Source organism: Talpa occidentalis, unplaced genomic scaffold, assembly GCF_014898055.3.
Source record: "Talpa occidentalis isolate TD23 unplaced genomic scaffold, MPIMG_talOcc4v2.1 talOcc4.14, whole genome shotgun sequence".
Taxonomy (NCBI): domain Eukaryota; kingdom Metazoa; phylum Chordata; class Mammalia; order Eulipotyphla; family Talpidae; genus Talpa; species Talpa occidentalis.
The window spans coordinates 85,575,547-85,588,929 of record NW_023601433.1 but is presented as its reverse complement, the minus strand read 5'-3'; the positions used below and the strand labels follow the sequence as shown (position 1 = coordinate 85,588,929).

Here is a 13,383-nt window from a genome sequence, read left to right as displayed (position 1 = left end):
GCCCAGGTGAATCCCATCTACCTACGCCCACACCCCACTCCAGGCGCTGCCATCAGGCATGCATTCAGGACCGCAGGGTTCCCTCATCCATCCTAATGGTGGGAGGGCAGAAAAGCCTGACATTTTACTTATCCTACAGCAAGAAAAAGAACAAAAGGCATATATGCTGGAAAGCAAGCAATTCATGTGTAAGCTATAAGAATGCGCGACTTCCAGTCCGCTCAGAATACAGTAATAAAACCTGAGGTTTTGACACAGTCTGTGTTTGGGGGTTTCCCAAGACACCCGTCTCCCACCACAGTCAGTGACTTAGTCGCAGACTCAGCTTATAGTCTAATTTATGGCTATGATTTATTTCCGCCAAAGGATACAAAGGAAACTCAGCAAAAGGAGAAGGGACGGGGGGGTGAATTCTGGAGGAAACCAGGAGGAAGCTTCCAGGGTTCCTGCCAGGGGGTGTCACCCAGGCTGTGCTTAATTCCGTGCCCCTTCCACTGAGTTGTGACCACACCTATGAGGGGTGGTCAACCAGGGAAGCTCAGCAGAGATTCTGTGCCCAGGCCCTTGATGGGGGGCGGGGTGGCCAGGGAGGCACCTCTAGCCTGGCACATACCCAAGACCGCACTGCCAGGAAGGAAGCCAGTGTTAGCCTCATGGGGCGGCAACCAGGCACGGGCAAGCAGGAGCAGGGAGGATTCGGGCAAGCAGAAGAGGAATCTTGGAGCCTTAGGTAGATTTGACAGGCCTGAGATGCTGGGCAGGGGACTGGACACAGGCAGAACAGCAGGCAGGGAGGCGGGAGGCGGGGGGTGGGCAGGGGGCCGGGAGGGAGGAAGGCAGCAACCAAGACTCCCTGACCCTGTGATCTCCTCGCTCCCTCTCTGACTTCTCTGGCTTCTCTTCTCTCAGCTACTAGTCGTGTCATAGTCACAGGCGCGTGTATCCTTGTGCTCACGCTCCCAGGCACCTTTCGTACCAACACGGTATCAGGTGTGGGCAATGAAACCTGGGCGGAAGCAAGGCCGCAGGTGACAGCCGTAGAGGCTTATGGCAGGAAGGAGAAAACAGCCCGACTTACTCCATTTTCCCTGCAAGCGTCAACCACATTTTTTTTTTGTGCACACAGTGCAGGCATTACCGGCCACTCTTAGCAGCTAGTGGTGATAGAAACTACCTGAATCCCGCTTCCCTGAAGCCAGTCAAGGCCCTACCTGCCAAGCTGGCCTTGCAGAGGGCAGCAGACGGGCCTGCAGTGTTACTGCCCGTGGTCTAGCGGATTCCCCTGGCCTGCAGAGCTCTGCCTCACATTTCTCATCTCCCCTCGTCCTGCCCTCTCTCCTGCTTTGCTCCCCACCTCCAGCCACACTGTCTATTTCCCAACCCTCCCCCAACTCATCCCCACCTCAGGGCCTTTGCACAGGCTGTTCCTGCTGGCACCCCCCCCCATTTCCTCCTCATCCTCAGCTCTCAGTTCCGATGCTGTCCCTCCAGCAAGGCCTCCGCTCACTGCCACACCTGAGCCAGCCCCCCACTGTTGTTCCCTGCTACTTACCCTTCACCCAATTTGTAGTACGGGTAGTTCTGGCTCTGACCCTTTGACTCTGTGAAGTGAAACGCAAATACTTTCAGTCCCTGATTCTCAGGAAGAAGCAGAGTATGGGCAGTGCAGTTTATTTTAGAAGTAGTTGATCACGTCTGGCAGTTACTGCATTCAGACCATGCGCAGCTGGTGACCGATGCGTGTGTTGATATGTTGGGCTCTCCACCCTTCCCCATTCGCATGGAAGCTTCTGAGCGTCCTAAGGGCAGGGGCTATACCTTTGTTGTTTTGTTCTGCCTTTCCTTCTGCATCCACAGCATCTGCTCCGTGCCTGGCATGGCAGGTGCCCGATGGAATGAAGGATGCCACTGTGACTGTCGGGGTGTAGAAATACAGTGGGAAGGGCAACACCCCGCAACTAGGCACATCTGGGAGACACCCATGCAGGGGGTGAGGCCTGACCCCCATCTTAAAATACCAGTCAGGCTTAATCAGGGAGGGGTGTAGGGAAAGGCATTCTAGGCAGAAGGAACAGCATGAGCAAAGCCCCAGAGGCCTGAGGCAGAAAGCACCGCAGAAGATCGGTAGTTCAAGGCAGCCTACCCATCGCTCCCGTTTTTTAACTGTAACCATGTATTTCTCAACCTTCTTTTCAGTGTTATCTCCTCAGGGACCTTTTTAGACATTGCGTTCCTAATTGCTCCCCTCATAAAATTTTAATACTGTAGACATATTGAATAGCTGTTTCTATCCCATATGGACATCTGTACTCTAAACATTATAGGCCCCAATTTTTTGCCTCTTGAGAACCAAATTTTTCCCTTTCTGGGCATGGTGTAACCCTAGGGGTAAGCCTTTGTCCTTGCAGGTGCTCAAGAGCCTGTGTCCCCACTCCTGTTTCTTCCCTTCCCTTCCCGCAGGGGGCACCATCCCCCCAACAGATGGAATCAGAGCTCCTGGCAGCCATCTTGGTTCTGCTTGTTTTTTTTCCAGCCATCATTGAAAAGAAGACCAACGACTTGCTGCTGTTGGAGTCCTACAGGCGGCTCATGGAGATAGAGGGGTTGGGGGCCGTGGAGACAGAGCGAGCCTTCATCAACCCTTTCTGGGGTGGCTCTGGCCTCCTCAAGCCTTTAGAGCCCACCAAGGTCACTCCCCCGGTGCTGGGATCTGACCCTCTCAGTGAAAGACTGGACGAAGGTGAGCCCTCTTTCCCCCACGCTCAGTGCAGGCCTGGGTGGGGTTCCGGCAGTGTTGAGCCTCGGTTTCCCCTTCTGATGACCTTCGTGACCCCTCAGATCCCCTGGACACTGTCTTGGCTGTGGCCACTTGACTTGGTTTGCTTGGGGACGCTTCTCCGTGGGTCACACATCATGAATTTAGCCATCCTGGATATTTTTACAAATCACAACTATTTTGTGGCCGTTCACAATGAGCCCTAAAATGTCCAAAAGTTACAAATTGTCAGGTTATGGTCGCACAAGAGTCCCTGGTCCCATCTTTCACCCTAAGCTTTGGAGTCTCGTCCACCCTAAGTCCCTGGGCCCCACCTACTCTTGTACCTCAGTCCCAAGGTAGAAGCAGTTTGGATTTGGCTCCCCCCACCCAAGCCAGGCGCTTCCCAGGCCACCCAGCCCCAGCCCATCAGTCGTGCACCCTTTCCCCTTGTGACTCTCCCCTGCACTGGCACCAGCCTTTGGTTTGGAAGGTGGGAGTACATTCAGCCCCACCTAGTTAGGGAGGGCCGTTGAGAAATAGCTACATCCTTAAGCCTGCCATCTCACCTGTGGGAATTTTTCGTTCAAGAAAAACATACTCAAGGGTCTGCCTAGGAAAGTAGGAGGATGTTCCCGTAGCCCCAAACTGGAAACTGACTTGCCCGTCTATTGGATATGGACTAAACTTGTTCTCATTTACTCATCATGCAATGGAGTACTATGCAGCCACTAAAAAGAATATGATGGGTCAATATGAACACACACGAAGTATACACACACACACACACACACACACACACAGTGGTTCTCAACCGGGGTGATTTATCCCTCAGGGGACTTCAGACAATGGTTGTCACTGTTGGGAGATTTTGGTGCTGCTGGCATCTAGGAGCCAGGGATGCTGCTAAAATTCCTACAATGTTCAGGACATACAACCCTGGTATACAGCTGGGCTATATACGACAGAGCAGGGGAGGGGGAGATGAGGACGAGGAGGGCAGGGCGAGGAAGGCCGGCACGGGCTCACTTACGGTGGGCATCTCTGGGGGGTGTCTGCATAGAACTTTGCATTTCTAAATTAATTTGACAATGACCTTGTGTGACTAGTAATCAGAGGAAAAAAACAGATTTTGCCAGGCCGCCCACTTCTCCCAGAGGCATTTCAAGTGTGCGGGTGTGGCAAGGGCAGAGGGAGAGGCCCGCTACGGCGCACACACGCCCATACCGTTACACACGCTGCGTGATTTAGCTGAGGCAGCTGAAGCTTAGCAGGAATGAAAACTGGACCTGGGGTCAGCGTGGCGCTGCGCCCCTTGACCCTTTGAGTTCCTGGAGGAAGAGGCCATCAGGACACGGCTGCTGGTAACTGTCCTCACAGATCAGGGACTTAGAGCTGCTGTCTTCTGTCCTGCTCAAGGGAATATTGATGGACTTTGGGTTTGTAGACTACTAGCCTCTGTGGCTGGGCTGTGAGAAATAGAAGAGGCACCCCCTGGGCAGGTTAATTAGGGAACGCTGCCCCTTGTGTGTATACATGGCTTGAGGTCAGCCACGCAGGGCCTGACATCCGGTAGGGCCTGGATTTCAGCCCCGCCACCCCCCTGTGTCTGCCAGGTGTCCTTGTGCAGTGTGCATCCTGAACTACTGCACGTGGTGGCTGGTCCTTGACACTAAACCAAACTCACTTCACATCCTTATCTGGGAAAAAAACAAAACCAGTTATTGTCTGGACATCCCTGAGAGTGTGTCTGCCTCTCCCCAACTCCCTGAACCCCGAGAACATTCACATTTCATCCCCCAACACTGTGAAGGGACCCTCAGCCAGATGTGGACACCCTTTCTGAGGCCTCCCAGAGAGGCCCGGCGCTTGGCAGGGGCCCCCAGCCTCGGCGTGGCCTCAGGCTCCTCAGGCTCCTCACGCACCTGTCTCTGGCGCAGTGGACCAGCCCCTGGACCACAGCAGCCTCCGGCAGCTGGTGCTCAACAACTACAGCGCCAGAGACTCTCGCCCCCGGGACCAGCGCGTGGACAGTGGTCCTGAGAAGGGCGACGACCTGAGGGCCAGGAAGAGGGTCACGATGATGCCCTGAGGCGTGAGCCCGGGAAGGAGTGGCGGCCGGAGCCAGACAGGCTGCCTCTGCACCATAACCAGAGAGAATAAATGATTTGTTCCCTACCCTGGGTGTCTTCACGCTCCTTCCTGAGAGACCGGGGTGCTGGGAGCCCCCCAGGGTGGGTGGAGGAGCAGGAGTTTACCAAGTGGCCACAGGGGTCAAGAGTGTGTGAGGTCACTGGTCCCCAAGACTAGTGGGGACCAAGACTAGTGGGGACCAAGAGGTGGCGACCAGCACAGCCCCTGCTTCCCCAGGGGAAGCAGGGGGCCCATGCTGAGCAAGTGTCATGTGCACACCCCAGAACTCTTGCCAGCAGGAGCAGGCCTCCCGGAGACATGTGCGTGCACGTGCATGTGTGTCTGTGTGATCTGTTTGTGTCATTGTATTGCTGTGTGTAGGTCTGTAGTGTCTCCCTGTGTGTGTGTGTGTGTGTGTTTCCCTGTGTGTGTGTCTGTGTCTATGTGCCCGTCCTTCCCTGAACAACAAACTGCACTTGAGTGACCTGAGCTGGGGCTTCCCTGGGGCCTCCTCTGCCTCCTGCTGGCCCCTCTGCAGGAGCCCCAGGTGGCAGGTTCTGAGGTAGGGGGATGTGGAGGTCATGGAGGGTCATCATGGGGTGGCGTCTCGGCTCTGTGCCCCTCTCCCCACCACCTTAGTCACACCGGAGGGGTGGACCTGGACTCCAGGGGACCATGTTCTTCCTGAGCCTTGAACTCACCCCTGTTCCTGCCTCCTTCGTCACCAGACCCCTCATTCCCTCTGTGACCCTTGCTACCACCCCCATTTGGGCTCTTTGTTTCATCACATCATTCGTTTGGACGCTGTCCCAGGTTCCTGAGATGCTCTTGAAAATTTAGGGTGTTGACATCCACTCCTATGTCTTCTGGAAAGCCTGCTGAATTTTCCAGTCTGGTCCCCCCCTGCTCCCTCAGGTCCTGGGGTTCAGAAGGAAATTGATTTCAAACCCTGAATGAGAGTTAATCACAGGACCCAGGTTGGCCTGTCAGAGCAATGCGCCTGCTCAGGGTGGGGTCAGGTTCCCCATCGACTCTGCTCTTGGGTTGGTGTGGAGCTGAAAGAGGGGGAAGTGCCTCTTTGCACTGGGATTGCTGAGGGCTAGACGGGCGCTGAGAGCTCTGGTACCTAGTCTGCCCCCACTGAGAGCAGAGCAACATGAGAGAAAGCTGAGCAGGGAAGACAGAGAAGCCTTGTCAGTCCTGTTGGCTCCTTTGAGTTCCTGGATGTAGTCATGCCTGAAGGCCTTGGACTGCCAAGTTATGTGAACCGATTTGTCTTTTCACTTGGGATTCTTGCAGCCAAAACAGACTTGAAGCTTCAACAATGACTTTGCTCCCTCATATCAAGAGTGAACTCATGTCCAGGCCCAGTTCCTGAACCCCAGAGAGGGCTAGAAATCATCAGCAATTTGCCTGGGGAGAAGTACAAAGAGCTTCAATTTTATCTGAAAGGAGAAATTAGCTTCTTATAATGAACAGGTGTCATTGTTTTTGCCAAATGAGCTACATTCCTAAGGCGCTTGCCTCTTAGTTTGCCCTGGCGTCCATCTAAGTGCATCTATGGGAGAAACTTTCCTCAAGGAAACGATGTCACCGGAGCTAGGCTCTGTAAATGCTTGTGGAGGAAGGGCTGTGGTCCTCTAACATTCCAGAATAATGTGGCTCTGTATAGAAACAGTCTTGAGTGGCTGTGAATGTCTATGTTAAATAAAAAGTGACTAAGATTCAATAATAATGACAGCAGGCCATCACAAGCTCATACACTAGAAATTAGTAAATTGCCTTCCTTTCTCAAGGTAACTGATCAGAGAAACACCACCAACAAACACACAAGCTCCTGTTTATTTGAGCACGGCCTCTGGATGGGTTTCCAGGCCATGTGGTCACATACCTATAAGCCACCCAGGCTACAAAGAACTTGGTGGTAGACACACCGAGGCAGCCACACAGCTAATAGACCAGGAGTGGGGATGGCAGAGACCTCCCTCTCCCCAGAGATAAGACCAGGGTCTTGGGGCCCCTCCCTCAGTCCTTCTCTTCCCCGTGGGTGATGATGTGTACCAGGTTCTTGTAGTCCAGGTTGCCGGTTACATCAGGTGGGAAGGCGGCAAACATCTGGTCGACCTGCAACCAACGAGCAAGGCGCTGAGGACAATGGGAGGGGGGCTGTCTGCAGGGCAGGTCCCAGCACAGAGGCAGTAGGGGCTTGGGGTACGTGCAGATCCCTGCCTGGCAAGCTGTGTTACCCCAGCTGCTGCAGACAGCTGTGGGACTCAAGGTTACTGCTTTCCTGGGGCAGGCCACAACCCACCCACTAGGTGGGGCCCACTGGGGCTCCAGGAAGGCTATTCCAGTTTTGGGTTTCCCCAGGGCTGGGGTAGAAGGGTGGGCCTGACTGTCTCTGGGTCTGAATCTTGCCTCAACAGCTCCCTGCCTGCTCTCCTTGGCAGACACTGGCCCACAGTTGTGTTTCTGGCTGCAGGGACGGCAGGCACAAGTGTGCCAAGGGGAGCAAGGTGGGCCTGGTGGCGTCTGTGGCTAATGGGAGACTCATAGTCAGTGTACAAAGAGGCAGCTGCTCAGGGCAGCCTAATATGCCTTCGGGGACACCAAGGACAGATTCTTTGAGAGAATCTGACTTCTTGAAGGAAACTACAAATCTAGATTTTTTTTAAATGATGCAATTTTTGATTTTTAAAAAGTATTGGCAAAAATTGCAAAAATTGAAGTATTGGCTAGTTATTTTAAAAAATACATATTAGCCTGTAATAAGGGCACTTATACTGCCCTTATCACGTGTCAGCACTTAACACATATTAATGCCTATGATGTAGGTTCTACTATTGTCCCAATTTACAGATGAGGAAATTGAAGCACAGTGAGGTCAAGGAGCCCAAAGTCCCCAAACTGGTGGGAGGTGAAGGCAGGCTATTTTAACTGCTTAAATTTGGGAGTAGAAATCTAAATAAAAATTTTAATAAAATGTAGAACTTGGTGGAACCAGACCTGAGTGGCTCCAAGCGGCTATTGAAAGTAGACTCACTAAAGTTTATTAATAATATTGGCAGGGCTGTTGCTCATATGAACCTTTGTGGAATGAGCAAAAGTGCCCCTTTTTCCAGGCCCATTCCGGCCACCTGCCAGAAAATGATGACAAGACACTTTACTGCCATCTGCTAGGAAACTATTGCAATAAGTGTATATACAAGCAACAAGGTCTATCACAAAAAGAGCAGCCAGGAGAGTTGTGCAGCACACAACCTAGTCAACAGTACGTGGCAACCCTGCACACCACTCTTGCTCTAGAGGGAAATGGGTGCTCTAGCCAGATCTCTGCATCGTGAGGAAGGCAGACTGGAATCAGAAAAACCTGGGCTTGAATCCAGACCTCAGCATTTGTATGAGTTTTCTTTTTATGCAAGTGACTTTACTTGGACCTTAGTTTCTCTGTGCATAAAATGACCACACTGCAAGCCCCTACCTCATAGGGTGATTAAGAGAACAAAATGAGACAAGGGCTCAGTAAATACAGCAGACTCTCTGTCAGTGAGGGGTGAGGGTGTTTTAGAGAAGAGAGGGAGATGGAGTCCTTGGGTGAGGGGTGTCTGAAGGGCCCTGTTACCTCATCCTTGGAAAATCTCTCTGCCTGCGTGGTCAGCATCTCCTGAATGCTACAGAGAGAGAAAGAAAAGCAGGGATTGGCACCAGGCATGAGGGAGGGTAAGCCAGGGAACCGCAAGTCCACCCCACAGAGTCCACCCCAACCGCAAGTCCACCTCACTCACTAATCAGCCTTCAGCACCCCCTTGCCTTCGGGGTCAAACACTTTGAAGGCGTTGAGAATGGTCTCTTCGGGGTCAGCCCCTGAAAGAGAAGACAGGGTTAAAACATACCACAGGCGACTGGGAACTGTGGTACCACAGGAAGCAGGACCCAAGTCCCCTCACGGTGAACAGTTGCTTCATAGGGAGGAAGGACTGTCTGGAAAGATCTGGAAAGACCAGGGTTTGAATCCTGACTCCAGATAGCTATGTGACCACAGACAAGTGGCTTTCTGTCCTGGAGCCTTAGTTCTTCTTCTGTAGACGAGATTAGAACAGAACCTGCCCCTACCTGCCGTGATGTGAAGTCACACACAGAAAGTGCCCAGCCTGGGGTCTGGTTGGGGGTCAGCCTTGGAGAAGCGGTCCTCATTTTTCCAGTGTTGGCCTACCTCTATTTTCTCCCAACCCCATCTATTCCCGCAGTGCTTTAATGTGTATGACAAGATGAAGAGGTCTTAGGATAGACATGCGCATGCACACTCAAGCTTACCCTTAAGTTTCTCCCCAAACATCGTCAGGAACACAGTGAAGTTAATGGGACCCGGAGCCTCCTTGATCATCTCATCAATTTCCTCGTTTTTCACATTCATACGCCCTAGGGCAGGAAGCACACACTCAGGGCCTCTGAGCTGGGACAGCAACAGCTATTAGGACAAGGCATTTGTCTTCACTTCAGGGAATCTAGTCTGGGAACAATCAGAGATGGAGTGGACGGGGCCAAAGATCCATATGAGATGTTCTTGACAGTGTTATTTATAATGGCCAGGCAACTGGAAACAGCCCAGTGTGAGGAGGGGCTAGTTTTAAAATAGTGTCTTTAGGGCCTCCCTGGTGGCGCAAGGGGTTAAGCATCGCACGATGAAGCAATCCATAGCCTCTGCAGCACAAGTTCGATCCCTGGCTGGCCAGGGAGAAACCCACTTGGCGAGGCAGACCTCTCCTGTCTCACCCGCTGCTCCCCTCAGCAGTGTATTTCAGTCAGTCTGCCTGTTCTGTTCCCCACTCTGTCTCTGGTGGATCCTCTCATCCCCTGCATCTCTGGCCTGTGCCCCAGCTCTTGTGTGCATAAATAAGTAAATCTTTAAAAAAATAAAATAAGATAAAATAGTGTCTTCAGAACCTGTACCATTTTATATAAATATTTGAATATTTTACTCAAATGAATATGCTCTTATTATAAATTAGCCCTTCTCAGTTGGAGGTGGGTGACACAGAGCAGAATCACTTGCAGGAGCTTTTTTAAATCACCTGCTATAACCCACATACCCTCAGAGATTCCGATCTACCTGTTCTAGCCCTGCTGCAAGAGTACCTTTACACAAATTCAAAAAAGTCACCCCTTCTTCAGAGAATTTATGCTTTAAGCACAAAAGTCTATAGCAGCTACAAATAGGAAAGATCCTCGTAGAATTGGACAGTGTACAACCTTTACAACTGTTCATGGCCCTGAATTCTCATGGAAGGTGTGGGTGGAGGTGAGTGGAGGCAGATGGGACATGTATATTTTGAAAAAAGCTTCATACAGTCTGCTCAGGCCATTGAGATATCTGTAGAAAGCTAAGTCCTAAATAGAACAACACTAATTGTTACAAATAAAACCCAAAAAAACAACAATGTATGAAAAAGATATGCCTAGAAAAGACTTAGAGGCTGAAATATTAGCAGTGGCATGTGACCTGATGGGTAATGTTTTCATCTTCATACTTTTTCTGGATTTTCCAAGTTGTTCTTTTTTTTTTTTAGATTTTTATTTTTATTTTTATACAAGAACTAAGGTACAGGCCAGAGGCGCAGGAGGGTGAGAGGATTCACCAGAGACAGAGCAGGGAGCAGAAGAGGCCGATGGACCGAAATACACTGCTGAGGGGAGCAGCGGGGAGACAGGAGAGGTCTGCCGCGTCATGTGGTTATCTACCTGGCTGTCCGGGAATCGAACCTGCGCTGCAGAGGCTACGGACAGCTTCACAGCACTGTGCTCAACCCACTGAGCCACCAGGCAGGCCCTGAATTTTCCAAGTTTTCCAGCACGTGCTGACATTGCATTCAAAATCACACAAAAAAGCTATTTTAAAAGAAAAAGAAAGATAGGTGAAGACACTAAACACTGCTTTCCTAGCCTCTGAAATTTGTATTAAAGGCCAATGGTTGAGCTGTTTCTTTGGAAAATAACAAGCTCTTAATCTTTCAAGTTCCCCTCCACCCCCACCCCTGGGAGGCAGAAGGCTGCCTGCCTGTCTAGAGGGGACACGCACCAAGAGCAGCAAAGGTGTCCCTCAGATCGTTCTTGTCGATGAAGCCGTCCCTGTTCTGGTCCATGATGGTGAAGGCCTGGGAAGGGGAGGTGGCTGGTCAGCCCAGGGGATCGTGGGGAGAGGGGCCCAAGAGGCTGGCTCACCACTGCGGGGAGGGACTCTGGGTTTTCAAGGAGCGTGGGAGGATATTGGGTCAAGTCAACGGTGGAAAACTGTCTGGCAGTCGCTCAAAATCTCAGGCTTGGAGAGGTAGGATCCAGCTGCTCCACCCTAGGCATTGCCCCACAAGACCTGAAAGGAGACCCCCCAAATCTGTGCCTGAAAGCCCACGACAGCATTATGGTTCAGAACCCCAAGTGGGACATGACCCGCAAGTCCCTCAGTCACTGAATCCATAAACCAAAGGCAGAGGATTCAGCTGCAAAAGGAGGAAGAGACCAGCGGGAAAGGAGCCACACCCTCAATGGGTGGGCGAATCCAGAAAGACCAACGGGGAAGGCTCCTGGGGGCGGGCAGTGACTGCCAGTGGGGACGCGGTTTCAGCTGGCAGCGATGAAAATGTTCTGGAATAGGTGGTGTGGTTGCCACACTTGGTGACTGTATGAAGTACCACTGAATTGTACCCTTAAAAAGGTGCATTTCCGCTGTGTGCACGGTATCGCTATAGAACTAGTTCTTTTAAAAACTGGAGTCTCATCTGCACCCCCAACTCCCAGGCGCAGGTTGTCTGTGAAACCGGGACAGTAATCCTTCCCACTGAAGTCCTGGGGAGCCGCCCAGAGCTTTGTAAACGCCCAGGCAGTGCCTCCACCTCTTGGGTGGCAGCTGGTCCCTACAGCCGCAGCTGCCGGGCTGGGGGCCAGGTGAGGGCCGACGCGGGTGAAGACGTCTCCCTGGAAGGAGACCATTTCAAGTCCAGATGTGACATTTTGTCCCAGGAATTGCTCTGTCTCTGGGGGTCTTTGGGACACAGGACTCCTGAGATCTTGAGAGCTGAATGATCGCTGAGAGTTAGTTCCTACTCGGAAGCCCCAGAGGACTTGCCCTTTGCGCAGACCCGCTGGCCTCTGGCAGGGCTTCAGGTCAGGGCCAGGTGGACGGAGTGTGGACGAGTCTATGGAGCCACCCACACCGCCGGAGAATGAGATCCACAGCGCCTGGCTGCCTAACCCGAGGCTGTGGCTTCATCTCACCGGTCTTTGGGGTTGCTTCATCCCCTTGGGGTGTGATGGGGTTTCAGACCCGACTAGGGTTCAGGGATCGAAGATGGTAAGATTTAAAGTCCAAGAGATGGTGCTTTTCCTCTCAGCCTGGCACAAATCTCCTGGATTTTTAGTGCCCAGTGCTGACGGGAACGTGGGGGGACATGACGGGGAGGAGTTAGTCCAGGTATCTGCAGGGCAATTTGGACCAGTGGTTCTTGTTCCTTTTTTATTCTGAAGTTCCTTTGACCCAGTTAATCTGCGTCTAGGAATCTACTCCAAGGAAACAACCAGAGATGCAAGCAAAGGCGTGTTCTTTTTAATAGTAAAACACCCATTGGACGGTTTGAGTAAATAAATGACGGAAAACAGCAAGGCTGAGTCACTGAGAGAAAAGCCCCAGCTGCTACCTAGGGGCAGCGAGGACCATGACCTTTGTGGAAGACACACACACACACAGAGAGAGAGAGAGAGAGAGAGAGAGAGAGAGAGAGAGAGAGAGAGAGAGAGAGAAATGGCCTGAGGGTGCCTACCAAAAAACAAAGGCCAGCCGATGATCTCTGGGTGCTAGAATCCTAAGTCATTTTTATTTTTCTCTCTTGTGGGTTCCTGAAAAAATTCTCCCGCATGTTCCACAAGGAGCAGGCTATCCCCTGATGACCAGCAAGAGTTACAAAAACTGGTTCACACGCATATTCAGACTGGATCTGTGGTTGTTTGGAGGGTAAAGTTCTTAAACTAAGAGGTGCCTACAGGGAACGCGGATGGGAGGCAAGCGCTCTAAAATGGGAGAGGGGTGGCCTCCCCACCCAGCCACCGACTCCCCGCTACACCCACCTCCTTGAATTCCTGGATCTGGGTCTGTTCAAACATGGAGAACACGTTGGAATTGGCCCCCTCCACTCTCTTCTTGGCTTTCTTCGGTGCCTGGGGGTGGGGTGGGGGGAAAGAAACGCATCAATTAAAAGTCAGCCGCGGGAATTAGAAAAGGAGGTCAGGCCTGTCTCTGGGGAGCCTCCGCCGCTGTGAAACGGGCTGTGGTGTCCACACTGTCTCATGGGGCGGCGCCGGAGGAGGTAGGGGCTCCCGATCACGTGTCTCAAAGCACCCCGGCTCTGGAGGATACAAGATTGTGTGGGTCTGGCAGCGGCACCTCGGAAACTCAGGGAGGTGGAGGTGTCTCAGGGACGCCCAGCCGCATGCTGCCACTTTGGTTC

General features: G+C 52.2%; 2 protein-coding genes across 3 annotated transcripts in view; one reads left to right on the top strand and one right to left on the bottom strand.

Moving 5' to 3' along the window:
• CCDC63 (coiled-coil domain containing 63) overlaps positions 1-4,923 on the top strand; it is a 30,637-nt gene extending 25,714 nt beyond the window's left edge. The window contains exons 11-12 of the mRNA XM_037511170.2: positions 2,534-2,740; positions 4,696-4,923. Of these exons, the coding sequence (XP_037367067.1) occupies positions 2,534-2,740; positions 4,696-4,847 (359 nt within the window). The 3' untranslated portion in view covers positions 4,848-4,923. The remainder of the gene's footprint in view (positions 1-2,533; positions 2,741-4,695) is intronic.
• Positions 4,924-6,900: 1,977 nt separating this feature from the next.
• Positions 6,901-13,054, bottom strand: MYL2 (myosin light chain 2). 2 transcript variants are annotated; one of them, XM_037511540.2, is made up of 6 exons: positions 13,004-13,054; positions 10,965-11,040; positions 9,203-9,307; positions 8,674-8,752; positions 8,511-8,559; positions 6,901-7,012 (listed from the first exon to the last, which is right to left on the bottom strand). In XM_037511540.2, the coding sequence occupies exons 1-6, from the start codon at positions 13,037-13,039 to the stop codon at positions 6,914-6,916; spliced, it is 444 nt and encodes a 147-aa protein (XP_037367437.2). In that variant the 5' UTR covers positions 13,040-13,054; the 3' UTR covers positions 6,901-6,913. The 2 variants fall into 2 exon arrangements, with proteins under 2 accessions (XP_037367437.2, XP_054551458.1); XM_054695483.1 differs by lacking the exon at positions 10,965-11,040 and having other exon boundaries at positions 9,203-9,341.
• Between the last annotated feature and the right edge of the window lie 329 nt (positions 13,055-13,383).